Genomic DNA, 15,666 nt, shown 5'->3' with positions numbered 1-15,666 from the left:
ATGTGACACAGAGTGTTGGACTGGATGGGCCACTGGCCTGATCCATCATGACTTCTCTTATGTTCTTATGTGACACAGAGTGTTGGACTGGATGGGCCACTGGCCTGATCCAACAGGGCTTCTCTTATTTTCTTATGTGACACAGAGTGTTGGACTGGATGGGCCATTGGCCTGATCCAACAGGGCTTCTCTTATTTTCTTATGTGACACAGAGTGTTGGACTGGAGGGGCCATTGGCCTTATCCATCATGACTTCTCTTATGTTCTTATGTGACACAGAGTGTTGGACTGGAGGGGCCATTGGCCTGATCCAGCATGGCTTCTCTTCTGTTCTTATGTGACACAGAGTGTTGGACTGGAGGGGCCACTGGCCTGATCCAACAGGGCTTCTCTTATGTTCTTCTGTGACACAGAGTGTTGGACTGGAGGGGCCACTGGCCTGATCCAACATGGCTTCTCTTATGTTCTTATGTGACACAGAGTGATGGACTGGAGGGGCCACTGGCCTGATCCAACAGGGCTTCTCTTATGTTCTTCTGTGACACAGAGTGTTGGACTGGAGGGGCCACTGGCCTGATCCAGCATGGCTTCTCTTCTGTTCTTCTGTGACACAGAGTGTTGGACTGGAAGGGCCATTGGCCTGATCCAACATGGCTTCTCTTATGTGACACAGAGTGTTGGACTGGATGGGCCATTGGCCTGATCCAACAGGGCTTCTCTTACGTTCTTATGTGACACAGAGTGTTGGACTGGATGGGCCACTGGCCTGATCCATCATGACTTCTCTTATGTTCTTATGTGACACAGAGTGTTGGACTGGATGGGCCACTGGCCTGATCCAACAGGGCTTCTCTTATGTTCTTATGTGACACAGAGTGTTGGACTGGAGGGGCCATTGGCCTGATCCAACAGGGCTTCTCTTATGTTCTTATGTGACACAGAGTGTTGGACTGGATGGGCCACTGGCCTGATCCAACATGGCTTCTCTTATGTTCTTATGTGACACAGAGTGTTGGACTGGAGGGGCCATTGGCCTGATCCAACATGGCTTCTCTTATGTTCTTATGTGACACAGAGTGTTGGACTGGATGGGCCACTGGCCTGATCCATCATGACTTCTCTTATGTTCTTATGTGACACAGAGTGTTGGACTGGATGGGCCACTGGCCTGATCCAACAGGGCTTCTCTTATTTTCTTATGTGACACAGAGTGTTGGACTGGATGGGCCATTGGCCTGATCCAACAGGGCTTCTCTTATTTTCTTATGTGACACAGAGTGTTGGACTGGAGGGGCCATTGGCCTTATCCATCATGACTTCTCTTATGTTCTTATGTGACACAGAGTGTTGGACTGGAGGGGCCATTGGCCTGATCCAGCATGGCTTCTCTTCTGTTCTTATGTGACACAGAGTGTTGGACTGGAGGGGCCACTGGCCTGATCCAACAGGGCTTCTCTTATGTTCTTCTGTGACACAGAGTGTTGGACTGGAGGGGCCACTGGCCTGATCCAACATGGCTTCTCTTATGTTCTTATGTGACACAGAGTGATGGACTGGAGGGGCCACTGGCCTGATCCAACAGGGCTTCTCTTATGTTCTTCTGTGACACAGAGTGTTGGACTGGAGGGGCCACTGGCCTGATCCAGCATGGCTTCTCTTCTGTTCTTCTGTGACACAGAGTGTTGGACTGGAGGGGCCACTGGCCTGATCCAACAGGGCTTCTCTTATGTTCTTCTGTGACACAGAGTGTTGGACTGGAGAGGCCACTGGCCTGATCCAGCATGGCTTCTCTTCTGTTCTTATGTGACACAGAGTGTTGGACTGGAGGGGCCACTGGCCTGATCCAACAGGGCTTCTCTTATGTTCTTATGTGACAGAGTGTTGGACTGGAGGGGCCACTGGCCTGATCCAATATGGCTTCTCTTATGTTCTTCTGTGACAGAGTGTTGGACTGGATGGGCCACTGGCCTGATCCAACAGGGCTTCTCTTATGTTCTTCTGTGACACAGAGTGTTGGACTGGATGGGCCACTGGCCTGATCCAACAGGGCTTCTCTTATGTTCTTCTGTGACACAGAGTGTTGGACTGGATGGGCCACTGGCCTAATCCAACAAGGCTTCTCTGATGTTCTTATGTTCTTTGGCTCCAGCTGCTGTACAGAATGGTCCTTCTATGCAAGAGTAGGGTTGCCAACTCCAGGTTGGAAAATTCCTGGAGATTTGGGAGGTAGAACTTGGAGAGGGGAAGGTTCTCAGCAGGATGGAAGCCGCAGAGTCCAATGCCCAAGGCGTTCATTTTTTGATCCCTGTGGTCTGCAGATTAGTAAAAATAGCAGGAGAATCTCCAGGCCTCACCTGAAGGTTGGCAGCGGTTGCCATGACTCTGTAGGAAAACTGCATGCATTTGCAGCTTCATCCCCAGCCACACTTAGAGGAAGGACCGTGGCTCAGTGACAGAGCCTCTGCTTGGCAGGCAGAAGGTCCCAGGATCAATCCCTGGCATCTCCAGTTAGAAGGACCAGGCAGGAGGTGATGGGAAAGGCCTTGACCTGAGACCCTGACTCAGTGACAGAACACCTGCTTGGCATGCAGAAGGTCCCAGCTTCAATACCCAGCATCTCCAGTTGAAAGGACCAAGCAGGAGGTGACGAGAAAGACCTTGACCTGAGACCCTGGCTCAAGGGCACAGCCTCTGCTTGGCATGCAGAAGGTCCTAGGTTCAATCCCTGGCATCTCCAGTTAAAAGGACCAGGTGGGAGGTGATGGGAAAGACCCTGACCTGAGACCCTGGCTCAGTGGCAGAGGCTCTGCTTGGCATGCAGAAGGCCCCAGGTTCAATCCCCGGCATTTCCAGTTGAAAGGACCAGGCAGGAGGTGATGGGAAAGACCTTGACCTGAGACCCTGGCTCAGTGGCAGAGGCTCTGCTTGGCATGCAGAAGGCCCCAGGTTCAATCCCCGGCATTTCCAGTTGAAAGGACCAGGCAGGAGGTGACGGGAAAGACCTTGACCTGAGACCCTGACTCAGTGGCCGAGCCTCTGCTTGGGATGCAGAAGGTCCCAGGTTCAATCCCCGGCATTTCCAGTTGAAAGGACCAGGCAGGAGGTGATGGGAAAGACCTTTACCTGAGACCCTGGCTCAGTGGCAGAGCCTCTGCTCGGCATGCAGAAGGCCCCAGGTTCAATCCCCGGCATTTCCAGTTGAAAGGACCAGGCAGGAGGTGATGGGAAAGACCTTGACCTGAGACCCTGGCTCAGTGGCAGAGCCTCTGCTTGGCATGCAGAAGGCCCCAGGTTCAATCCCCGGCATTTCCAGTTGAAAGGACCAGGCAGGAGGTGACGGGAAAGACCTTGACCTGAGACCCTGACTCAGTGGCCGAGCCTCTGCTTGGGATGCAGAAGGTCCCAGGTTCAATCCCCGGCATTTCCAGTTGAAAGGACCAGGCAGGAGGTGATGGGAAAGACCTTTACCTGAGACCCTGGCTCAGTGGCAGAGCCTCTGCTCGGCATGCAGAAGGCCCCAGGTTCAATCCCCGGCATTTCCAGTTGAAAGGACCAGGCAGGAGGTGACGGGAAAGACCTTGACCTGAGACCCTGACTCAGTGGCCGAGCCTCTGCTCGGCATGCAGAAGGTCCCAGGTTCAATCCCCGGCATTTCCAGTTGAAAGGACCAGGCAGGAGGAGATGGGAAAGAGTCTTCTCTGCCTGAGACCCTGAAGAGCGACTTCCAGTCTGAGCAGACAAGACTGACCTTGATGGCTCGAGGGTCTGATTCAGTAGAAGGCAACTTCATGAGTGCTGAGGTTCGGGTCCTAACTCCCCATTTCTGCTCCGGCTTCTTTCTTTCAGGAATGTTCCCAACGAGCCAACAACGGCCGCTTCAGCCTGCGCGACCTCCTCATGGTTCCTATGCAGCGGGTCCTGAAGTATCACTTGCTCCTGCAGGTAGCCTCCGTCTTGCTATTCGGTGGAAGGGAGGGGAGAATGTGGCCCTGAGACACATGAGACGATGCTCTTACGTGTCGTTCTCGTGGCCATTAGTTCAGCTCTTTCTGGGGAAATTCCCCGTCTGTTGCCTGGATGCCCTGGGGTGCTTCTTCTTCTCAGGATCTCGCAAGCAAAAGAGGCAGAGAGGAAGCCAAGGAGGAAGAGAGCGAAGGAGACCAGTTCTCCCTAAGGTGTCTTGGCAAGGGCTTTCCTGTCTGCGTGGTTTTTCTCTTCCTTCCTGTTGACTATGAGTCTCCTCCAATGTCCCTTCCTCTTCGTGGGTGACAGAATCAAAATTCTATGCATGACTCAGGGATTCTTGTTCTGGTTTCTGAACCTCAGTGATGATGCTGAGCCACAAATATTGCAAAAACAGGGATGGGGAGAAAGACTAAACAACCAGAAAACATCAGATATCTCCCTTATATTATTAAAAGGTAGAGGTAATCCCCTGTGCAAGCACCAGTCGTTTCCGACTCTGGGGTGCCGTTGCTTTCACAATGTTTTCACTGCAGACTTTTTAACGGGGCGGTTTGCAATTGCCTTCCCCAGTCATCTCCACTTCCCTTCCAGCAAGCTGAGTACTCATTTTACTGACCTCGGAAGGATGGAAGGCTGAGTCAATGTACTTAATATCTTCAACACATAAATAATACACAAAATGTTAGTACTACTTATGAGAAAAATTCAAAGTGTTGGAACACATACACTGTTGCCAATAAATACGATATCCAGAAGAACAGAAACCAAACCAAGTTCCGATACAGTTCCAGACTTGTACAACACTCAAAGGTGATATATTCTTCAACTGTACATAAAGTACGTTCTCAACGGAATTTCAAGCATTATATTTCCCATTTTGATTAGTATCTTTGTCAAGAGATGCACCTATGAATAACTTAAGCCTTTACTCTGAGGCTCAATAAACCATATGTCAGCTTCAAAAATATTTTATGTGTTTTAATATTTCTTGTCTCTGGAGCCTTACAGCCTCTGTTGGAGAACTTTTCTCATATGTAATACTAGTGTTTTGTGTATTATTTATGTGTTGGAGATATTAAGTACATTGTTTTCATTATACAAGGGAGATCTCTGGTGTTTTCTGAGCCACGAAAATTAGCAAAGCAGAGGACCCTGCACAACAGGTCACAAAAGGCAGGTGGGCTAATTTTTCTCTGTTGCTTCCCCCCTCCCCAGGAGCTGATCAAATACACAGCAGAACCGATTGAGAAAGAGAACCTCCGGCAGGCGCTCGATGACATGAGGGTGAGACAGACAGGTTGGGCCCAGGGAGAGGCCCAGTTGTTCCCCTTCCTTGAACCTTCCTTGAGAGGGCCAGTTGTTCCCCTTCCTTGAAGTTTACAAGATTATGCACAGGATAGAGAAGGTAGATTAAGAAGTCCTTTTCTCCCTTTCTCACAATACGAGAATTCGTGGGCACTCCAAGAAATTACTGAGCAGTCGGGTTAAAAACTGATAAAAAGAAGTATTTCTTCACCCAAAGGGTGATTAACACGTGGAATTCACTGCCACAGGAGGTAGTGGCAGCTACAAGCATAGACAGCTTCAAGAGGAGATTGGATCAGCATATGGAGCAGAGGTCCATCAGTGGCTATTAGCCACAGCATATTGTTGGAACTCTCTGTCTGGGCTGGGGCAGTGATGCTCTGTATTCTTGGCATTGGGGGGCAGTGGGATGGCTTTTAGTTTCCTGGCCCCACTGATGGAACTCCTGATGGCACCTGGGGGTTTTTGGCCACTGTGTGACACAGAGTGTTGAACTGGAGGGGCCATTGGCCTGATCCAACATGGCTTCTCTTAACACCATTGAATCCACCCTCCCAATAGGGTTGCCAATCCCCAGGTGAAGGCAGAGGCTCTCCCGGTTTGAAAGCTCTCTCCCCACTTCAGGGTCATCAGAAAGCGGGAGGGGGGGAGGGGAGGGAAATGGCTACTGGGCATTCCATTATTCTCTATGAAGACTGATTCCCATAGGGCAGGGGTGGCCAACGGTAGCTCTCCAGATGTTTTTTGCCTACAACTGCCACCCTGCCATAGGGTATAATTGAGAATTAATCCATGGGTATCTGGGGCTCTGGGGGGGTGTTTTTTGAGGTAGAGGCACCACATTTCAGCATGGCATCCATTGCCTCTCCCCAAAATACCCCCCAAGTTTCAAGAAGATTGAACCAGGGGGTCCAATTCTATGAGCCCCCAAAGAAGGTGCCCCTATCCTTCATTCTTTCCAATGGAGGGAAGGCATTTAAAAGGTGTGCTGTCCCTTTAAATGTGATGGCCAGAACTCCCTTTGGAGTTCAGTCATGCTTGCCACAGCCTTGCTCCTGGCTCCACCCCCAAAGTCTCCTGGCTCCACCCCCAAAGTCCCCAGATATTTCTTGAATTGGACTTGGCAACCCTACCTCCCCGAGCCTAGATGGCCATCTGACAGCAAGGCTGATTCTGTGAAGTAGGCAGATCATGTGAGGATGGGCAGGAAGGGCTGCACCAGGGCTTCGTTCTCGTGGCCCTCTCTTCCACGCCCAGGGAAATGCTGTTTGCCACTTTGGGATCAGGCAGAAATTTTTCTCCAGGCCAGTTTGGTCAGAGATCCTGGAGATTTTTGCCATCTTCTGGGGGTGGAGCAGGGGCACTGGGGAGGTATGTGTATGGAGGAGGCATTTGTGAATTTCCTGCATTGTGCAGGGAGTTGGACTAGACTTGGAGGTCCCCCCAACTCTATGATTCTATAAGCCACTTCTTCAGAGTGAGTCACTGCTCACTGTACAGCAGCTTTAATGCAGATAAATAATCCTATATTATTTACTTTTAAACGTGCTTGTAATTTTAAGCTCTTGTCTCTGATATTTCACAACTCTTCCGCCACGTCACTGGCTCTTCTCACGCTGGGGAGGGAAATGGGGTTTCATTCTTTCCTCTGTCCTAGGATTTGGCTCAATGTGTGAACGAAGTCAAGAGAGACAATGAAATACTGAAGCAGATCACCAATTTCCAGCTGTCCATAGAGAACTTGGTGAGTCGTTGGGGAAGGGATGCGTTTTAATGCTTCTTTGGGGGGGAAGGGGTTAATTTCTTTGCTTTTTAAATTCCCCTGAAGCAACACAGAAGAAGACAGAAACAGGATACAGGAGGATCTTGACAGGCTGGAAAACCAGGCTAAAATCAATAAAATGAATTTTAACGGGGATAAATGTAAAGTTTTGCATTTAGGTTGGAAAAATCCAATGCATGGTTATAGGATGGGGGAGACTTGTCTTAGCAGTAGTCTGTGCAAAAAGGATCTAGGGGTCTTAGTGGATCATACGCTGAACATGAGTCCACAGTGTGATGCGGTGGCTAAAAAAGCAAATGCCATTTTGGGCTATATCAACAGAAGTATAGTGTCCAGATCACATGATGTGATGGTATCGCTTTACTCTGCTCTGGTAAGATCTCACCTGGAGTATTGTGTTCAGTTTTGGGCACCACATTTAAGAAGGGTATAGACAAGCTGGATCGGGTCCAGAGGAGGGCGACGAAGATGGTGAGGGGTCTGGAGACCAAGTCCTATGAAGAAAGGTTGAAGGAGCTGGGCATGTTTAGCCTGGAGAGGAGGTTGCTGAGAGGTGATAGGATCACCATCTTCAAGTCCTTGAAGGGCTGTCATATAGAGCAGGGGTGGCCAATGGTAGCTCTCCAGATGTTTTTTGCCTACAACCATTGGTCATGCTGGCTGGGGCTGATGGAAGTTGTAGGCAAAAAAATCTGGAGAGCTACCATTGGCCACCCCTGATATAGAGGATGGTGTGGATTGTTTTCTGTGGCCCCGGAAGGTAGGACCAGAACCAATCGGTTGAAATTAAATCAAAAGAGTTTTCGGCTCAATATGAGAAAGAACTTCCCGACCATTAGAGCGGTTCCTCAGTGGAACAGGCTTCCTCCTTGGGAGGTGGTGGGCTCTCCTTCCTTGGAGGTTTTTAAACAGAGGCTAGATGGTCATCTGACAGCAATGAGGTTGCTGTGAATTTAGGGGGAAGTGTTTGTGAGTTTCCTGCATTGTGCAGGGGGTTGGATGAGATGTCCCTAGAGGTCCCTTCCAACTCTTTGATTCTGATTTCTCAGTGGAAGAGGCTTCCTCCTCGGGAGGTGGTGGGCTCTCCTTCCTTGGAGGTTTTTAAACAGAGGCTAGATGGCCATCTGACAGCAATGAAGATCCTGTGAATTTAGGGGGAGGGATTTGTGAGTTTAGAGCAGTTCCTCAGTGGGACAGGCTTCCTCCTCGGGAGGTGGTGGGCTCTCCTTCCTTGGAGGTTTTTTAACAGAGGCTAGATGGCCATCTGACAGCAATGAAGGTGCTGTGAATTTAGGGAGAAGTGTTTGTGAGTTTAGAGCAGTTCCTCAGTGGAAGAGGCTTCCTCCTCGGGAGGTGTTGGGCTCTCCTTCCTTGGAGGTTTTTCAACAGAGGCTAGATGGCCGTCTGACAGCAATGAGGGTCCTGTGAATTTAGGGGGAGGGATTTGTGAGTTTAGAGCAGTTCCTCAGTGGAACAGGCTTCCTCCTTGGGAGGTGGTGGGCTCTCCTTCCTTGGAGGTTTTTCAACAGAGGCTGGATGGCCATCTGACAGCAATGAAGATCCTGTGAATTTAGGGAGAAGTGTTTGTGAGTTTATAGCAGTTCCTCAGTGGAAAAGGCTTCCTCCTCGGGAGGTGGTGGGCTCTCCCTTCTTGGAAGTTTTTCAACAGAGGCTGGATGGCCATCTGACAGCAATGAAGATCCTGTGAATTTAGGGGGAGGTGTTTGCGAGTTTCCTGCATTGTGCGAGGGGTTGGACTAGATGACCCTGGAGGTCCCTCCCCCCAGGAGGTCCAGGGGCACCACGCAGAGGCAGGCAAAGGCAAACCACCTCTGTAGGCCTCTTGCCTTGAAAACCCTGCAGGGCTGCCATAAATCGATGTCCACTGCCTCTAGGCATTCTATGCAGGGCTCTTTCTTTTGTAGCAGGAACTCCTTTGCCTATTAGGCCACACCCCCCTGATGTAGCCAATCCTCCTGGAGCTTACAGTAGGCCCTGGACTAAGAGCCCTGGAAGCTCTGGGAGGATTGGCTACCTCAGGGGTGTGTGGCCTAATATGCAAAGGAGTTCCTGCTACAACCCCCCCCCCCCCGAGTATATGTTTGTTGGGGGCCATCCCACTTATTGTGACCTGGTTTGCTGATCTCCTCTGTAAGCAAAGCTGTCTCCCTTCTCCCCAGACCCAGTCCTTGGCTCACTTTGGGAGGCCGAAAATCGACGGAGAGGTCAAGGTCGTGGGTGGAGAGAAGCGCTCCAAGATGGACAGGTGACCCTCGCAGACCTCAAAGAGCAGAGGGGGCTGAATGGAGGGAGGGCAGTCCTGATGCTAAGGTTACCAACCTCCAGGTGGGGCCTGAAGGTCCCTCAGAATTACAGTTGATCTCCAGGCTACAAAGAGCAGCTCCCCTATAGGGAATGGCTGCTTCGGAGAGGGGACTCTGTGGCCTTGTGCCCCACTGAGGTCCCTCCCCCCCATAAGAACATAAGAGAAGCCATATTGGATCAGGCCAGTGGCCCATCCAGTCCAACACTCTGTGTCACAGAAGAACATAAGAGAAGCCATGTTGGATCAGGCCAGTGGCCCATCCAGTCCAACACTCTGTCACAGAAGAACATAAGAGAAGCCATGTTGGATCAGGCCAATGGCCCATCCAGTCCAACACTCTGTGTCACACAGTGGCCAGAAAACCCAGGTGCCATCAGGAGGTCCACCAGTGAGGCCAGGACACTAGACGTCCTCCCACTGTGCCCCCACCCAAGCACCAAGAATACAGAACATCACTGCCCCAGACATAAGAACATAAGAGAAGCCATGTTGGATCAGGTCAATGGCCCATCCAGTCCAACATTCTGTGTCACACAGTGGCCAGAAAACCCAGGTGCCATCAGGAGGTCCACCAGTGAGGCCAGGACACTAGACGTCCTCCCACTGTGCCCCCACCCAAGCACCAAGAATACAGAACATCACTGCCCCAGACATAAGAACATAAGAGAAGCCGTGTTGGATCAGGCCAATGGCCCATCCAGTCCAACACTCTGTGTCACACAGTGGCCAAAAAACTAGGTGCCATCAGGAGGTCCACCAGTGGGGCCAGGACACTAGAAGCCCACCCACTGTGCCCCCCAAGCACCAAGAATACAGATCATCCCTGCCCCAGACATAAGAACATAAGAGAAGCCATGCTGGACCAGGCCAATCGCCCATCCAGCCCAACACTCTGTGTCACACAATGGCCAAAAAATCCAGGTGCCATCAGGAGGTCCATCAGTGGGGCCAGGACACTAGAAGCCCTTCCACTGTTGCCCCCCAAGCACCAAGAAGACAGAGCATCACTGCCCCAGACATAAGAACATAAGAGAGGCCATGTCGGATCAGGCCAATGGCCCATCCAGTCCAACACTGTGTCACACGGTGGCCAAAACCCAAGAGCCATCAGGAGGTCCATCAGTGGGGCCAGAACTCCAGAAGCCCTCCCAATGTTGCCCCCCAAGCACCAAGAATACAGAGCATCACTGCCCCAGACAGAGAGTTGCAACAATAAGCTGTGGCTAATAGCCACTGATGGACCTCTGCTCCAGATGTTGATCCAATCCCCTCTTTAAGCTGTCAATGCTTGCAGTTGCCACCCCCCCACACACACACAAATTCTGCCCTCCCCAGGCTCAACCCCCCCCCCCAAATGCAGGTATTTCCCACCCTAGAGCTGCCTACCCCATAGTCTCTAGCTCAGCTGCGCTGACTTTTCTCAAGCGAACCTTCTCTTCCAGGTACGCTTTCCTCCTGGATAAGGCCCTCCTGATCTGCAAGCGGAAAGGAGATACGTTTGAAATGAAGAAATTTGTTGACCTGCACAGCTACCAAGTCCGGGATGATTCTTCCGGAGAGAAGGACAACAAGAAGGTAACGTTTTGGGTCACCGTGTCCGAGGAGAAGTTTGGGAGGTGAGCGGGAGGGGGGGTGGAGACGTTCCCTCCCCAAATGAAGTTCCACTTCCTTTCGCAGCAGGTTGCCACCTCTGGGTGGAGAAATACCTGGAGATTTGGGGGTTGGAGCCTGGAGGTGGGGTTTGGCTAGGGTTGCTAATCCCCAGGTGGGGGCAGGGGATCCCCTGGTTTGGAGATCAGGGTCGTTAGAAAGTGGGGGGAGGGGAGGGAAATGTCTGCTGGGAACTCTTTTATTCCCTATGGAGATTTATTCCCATAGAAAATCATGGAGAAATGATCTGCGGGTATCTGGGGCTCTCGGGGGGGGGGGCTGTTGTTTGAGGTAGAGGCACCAAATTTTTGGTATAGCATCTAGTGGCTCTCCCCAAAATACCCCCCAAGTTTCAAAAAGATTGGACCAGGGGGTCCAATTCTATGAGCCCCAAAAGAAGGTGCCCCTATCCTTCATTATTTCCTATGGAAGGAAGGCATTGAAAAGGTGTGCCGTCCCTTTAAATGTGATGGCCAGAACTCCCTTTGGAGTTCAATTATGCTTGTCACACCCTTGTTCTTGGCTCCACCCCTAATGTCTCCTGGCTCCACCGCCAAAGTCCCCAGATATTTCTTAAATTGGACTTGGCAACCCTAGGTTTGGCCAGGGCTGGATTAACAATTTGGCCAAGTAGGCACTGGCCTTTGGGCCTGCACACCTTTAGGGGCCTCGGGCTGGCTCCCGCCCCAGTTTCCCCCCTGCTTGCAGCCCTCCCAGCCAGCCAGCAACTGAGCCGCTCTTTGCCCGACTTGCCTGGTGCAGCTGCTGCCGGCGTTGTCGCCAAGTCTGCCTCTCTCTGCCTCTCCGCCGCAGCTTGGTCACAGGGGCTTTGAAGAAGGGGCCTGCAGACCAGTGGGGGCCGCAGGTTGTAGGGTGGGCGCTCCAACTCTGAGATAATTGGCAAGAGGGCCCCTGAGATTTTGACTGCCTAGGGGCCTCCACAGGGTTGAATCCGGAACTGGGTCTGGCGAAGGGAAGGATTACAGAGTTCAACTTCCAAAGCTGCCATTTTCTCCGGAGGAACTGATCTCTGCTCCAGTTTAAGCTGGGGTTAAAACTCTCCAGATCAGTTTTAACCTCAGGAGATCTCCAGCTACCATCTGGAAGTTCACAACCCTATTGCAAGCCGCTTCTTCATCCCACCCCACTCCAGCCTGTTTTTTCGAATCCATTTCGTACCAGTCTCTTCCTGGGGAACCCTGAGAACAAAACGGAGAGAGGATGAACGGTACCGAGTTCAGATTCTAACTGGTTATTCCCGCTTATGTCTTGCCAGTGGACTCATATGTTTGTTCTAGTGGATTCTTACAGTCCCTCGGGCTACGAACTCTACTTCAAGACACGGGAGCTGAAGAAGAAGTGGCTGGAACAATTTGAAATGGCCCTGTAAGTCTCTTGTCCCCTCTGTCCCCACAGCCTCGTAAGCCTAGATCTCGGGAACCGATCCTTGTGGGGGAGATACCAAATAGCCCAGTCCCTGGAATGTGTCTGCTGGCACGGAAATGCTTTGGAGACGGACCAGGGGTCTCCAGCTGGGTGTGCGTGGCCACGATGGCACCTGCCATCATCTTTCCTAGTGCTACGGTTGCCAAGTCCAATTCAAGAAATATCTGGGGACTTTGGGGGTGGAGCCAGGAGCAAGGTTGTGACAAGATAACTGGACTCCAAAGGGAGTACTGGCCATCACATCTAAAGGGACCATGCTCCTTTTAAATACCTTTCCTCCTTTGGAAATGATGGACAGGGGCACCTTCTTTGGGGGCTCATAGAATTGGACCCCATGGCCCAATCTTTTTGAAACTCGGAGGGTGTTTTGGGGACAGTTCTTTGATGCTTTGCTGCAAATTTGGTGCCTCTACCTCAAAACACTACCATGGATTAATTTTCCATTATACCCAATGGGGATGTGTCTCCTTAGGGAATAATGGAGTGCCCAGCAGACATTTTCCTCCCCCCGCTTTCTGATGACCCTGAGTGGGGGGAGGGCCTCCAAACTGGGGGATCCCTTGCCCCCACCTGAGGATTCCAATACTGACAGGGAGAATCATGGAAAAAGGTAATGCACAAAGTAATGCACATTGGGGCCAAAAATCCCAGCTACAAATACAAGTTGATGGGGTGTGAACTGGCAGAGACTGACCAAGAGAGAGATCTTGGGGTCGTGGTAGAGAACTCACTGAAAATGTCAAGACAGTGTGCGATTGCAATAAAAAAGGCCAACGCCATGCTGGGAATTATTAGGAAGGGAGTTGAAAACAAATCAGCCAGTATCATAATGCCCCTGTATAAATCGATGGTGCGGTCTCATTTGGAATACTGTGTGCAGTTCTGGTCGCCACACCTCAAAAAGGATATTATAGCACAAGAAAAAGTCCAGAAAAGGGCAACTAGAATGATGAAAGGTTTGGAACACTTTCCCTATGAAGAAAGGCTAAAATGCTTGGGGCTCTTTAGCCTGGAGAAACGTCGACTGTGGGGTGACATGATAGAAGTTTACAAGATTAGGCATGGGATGGAGAAAGTAGAGAAAGAAGTACTTTTCTTTCTTTCTCACAATAAAGAACTCGTGGGCATGCAATGAAATTGCTGAGCAGTTGGGTTAGAACGGATAAAAGGAAGTACTTTTCACCCAAAGGGTGATTAACATGTAGAATTCACTGCCACAGGAGGTGGTGGTGGCTACAAACATAGACAGCTTCTAGAGAGGATTAGATAAAAATATGGAGCAGAGGTCCATCAGTGGCTATTAGACACAGTATATTATTGGAACTGTCTGGGGCAGTGATGCTCTGTATTCTTGGTGCTTGGGGGGAGGCAAAGTGGAAGGGCTTCTATCCCCACTTGTGAACCTTCTGATGGCACTTGGGGTTTGTTTTTTTGGCCACTGTGTGACACAGGGTGTTGGACTGGATAGGCCATTGGCCTAATCCAACATGGCTTCTCTTATGTTCTTATGTGACACAGAATGTTGGACTGGATGGGCCATTGGCCTGATCCAACATGGCTTCTCTTATGTTCTTATGTGACACAGAGTGTTGGACTGGATGGGCCATTGGCCTGATCCAACATGGCTTCTCTTATGTTCTTATGTGACACAGAGTGTTGGACTGGATGGGCCATTGGCCTGATCCAACATGGCTTCTCTTATGTTCTTATGTGACACAGAGTGTTCGACTGGATGGGCCACTGGCCTGATTCAACATGGCTTCTCTTATGTTCTTATGTGACACAGAGTGTTGGACTGGATGGGCCATTGGCCTGATCCAAGATGGCTTCTCTTATGTTCTTATGGAAAGGTTGAAAGCAGGAAAAAACTGTGATGAAATAAAAATAATAATATAACCAAAAGCAAACAAATTTTTAAATACAAAACATTTTTTTTAAATAATGTGATTTCCACACACTACATTCATATACAATTTCAACTGGGTGGGACAACCAATAACATTTCATAACCAAATGCATCTAAGCACCTGGGGATTGGCAACCCCGCCTCTGGAGATTTGATTGGCTGTGCAGGTTTTTAAAAAACATTTTGTGGCAGCCATTTTGAGAATTTCCAAGGCGCTTGCAGGGCCTAAAAGGTCGGGGATCCATGAGGTAGCTAGGGGTAGGGAACAGTGGCTCTCCAGATGTGTTTTGCCTACAACATGGTCAATGGCTGGGGCTGATGGGAGTTGTAGGCTAAAAACATCTGGAGAGCCACTGTTCCCTATCCCTGAGCTAGACCATAATATCCCCACTGAAAATTCCCGAGGAGCATATTTGAAAAAGTGGAGTGTTTTCTTGAAAAGGCTGTGCCTCTCAGAAATTCCCACCCCGAATGACTGACTGTTGACGTCTGTGAGAGAAGGAGAAATTTCCGCTGACTCCATACAAAATATTTGCATCCATGTGCATTATTTTATTTCCATTTGTTCCCTCTCGACTTCTTTGCAGTATCCGTGTGACTTCATCCTCTGTTTGGCTTCCAAGGTTCCCTTTCTCCTCGTGCTGAGGGTGGCAGTTTCTGCAGCACCAGGCCCAATTTCAGGAAGCTCCATGGAGCCCTTTGCTCTGTAGGCTGCCTGTCAGTTGCGTTTTCGCACAATACGACAGATCTGAAACTGGCCAAAGAGCAAAGGCATTGAGGAAGGCTCTGCAGTTCATGTAGTTCAGCCCTTTACTTTTCTAATCTTGTTGCATCTGATATTCCCTTCCCGCGAGGTCGCCAATCCTCAGGTGGGGGCAGGGGATCCCCCAGTTTGGAGGCCCTCGCCCCACTTCAGGGTCAACAGAAAGCTTGGGAGGGGATGGGAGGGAAATGTCTGCTGGGAACTCATTATTTCCTAGGGAGAGTTATTCCCATAGGGTATAATGGAAAATTGATCCTTGGGTATCTGGGGCTCTGATGGGGCTGTTTATTGAGATAGAGGCACCAAATTTTCAGCATAGCATCAGGTGCCTCTCCTCGAAATACCCTCCAAGTTTCAAAAAGATTGGTCCAGGGGGTCCAATTCTATGAGCCCCAAAGGAAGGTGCCCCATCCATTATTTCTAATGTCGGGAAGGCATTTAATGTGACGGCCAGAACTCACACCATTGTTTCTGGCTCCACCCCCAATGTCTCGTGGCTCCACCCCCAAAGTCTCCTGGCT

General features: G+C 50.3%; 1 protein-coding gene across 2 annotated transcripts in view; it reads left to right on the top strand.

Annotated features, from left to right (window-relative positions):
• VAV1 (vav guanine nucleotide exchange factor 1) overlaps positions 1 to 15,666 on the top strand; it is a 95,929-nt gene that overhangs the window by 47,745 nt on the left and 32,518 nt on the right. For both annotated transcript variants that reach the window (XM_060252051.1, XM_060252050.1), the window contains exons 10-15: positions 3,847 to 3,942; positions 5,182 to 5,250; positions 6,929 to 7,015; positions 9,235 to 9,320; positions 10,823 to 10,955; positions 12,307 to 12,416. In XM_060252051.1, the coding sequence (XP_060108034.1) occupies positions 3,847 to 3,942; positions 5,182 to 5,250; positions 6,929 to 7,015; positions 9,235 to 9,320; positions 10,823 to 10,955; positions 12,307 to 12,416 (581 nt within the window). The remainder of the gene's footprint in view (positions 1 to 3,846; positions 3,943 to 5,181; positions 5,251 to 6,928; positions 7,016 to 9,234; positions 9,321 to 10,822; positions 10,956 to 12,306; positions 12,417 to 15,666) is intronic.

This window comes from Heteronotia binoei, chromosome 13 (genome assembly GCF_032191835.1).
Source record: "Heteronotia binoei isolate CCM8104 ecotype False Entrance Well chromosome 13, APGP_CSIRO_Hbin_v1, whole genome shotgun sequence".
NCBI classification, from domain to species: domain Eukaryota; kingdom Metazoa; phylum Chordata; class Lepidosauria; order Squamata; family Gekkonidae; genus Heteronotia; species Heteronotia binoei.
This window is presented reverse-complemented; position numbering and strand designations above follow the sequence as displayed.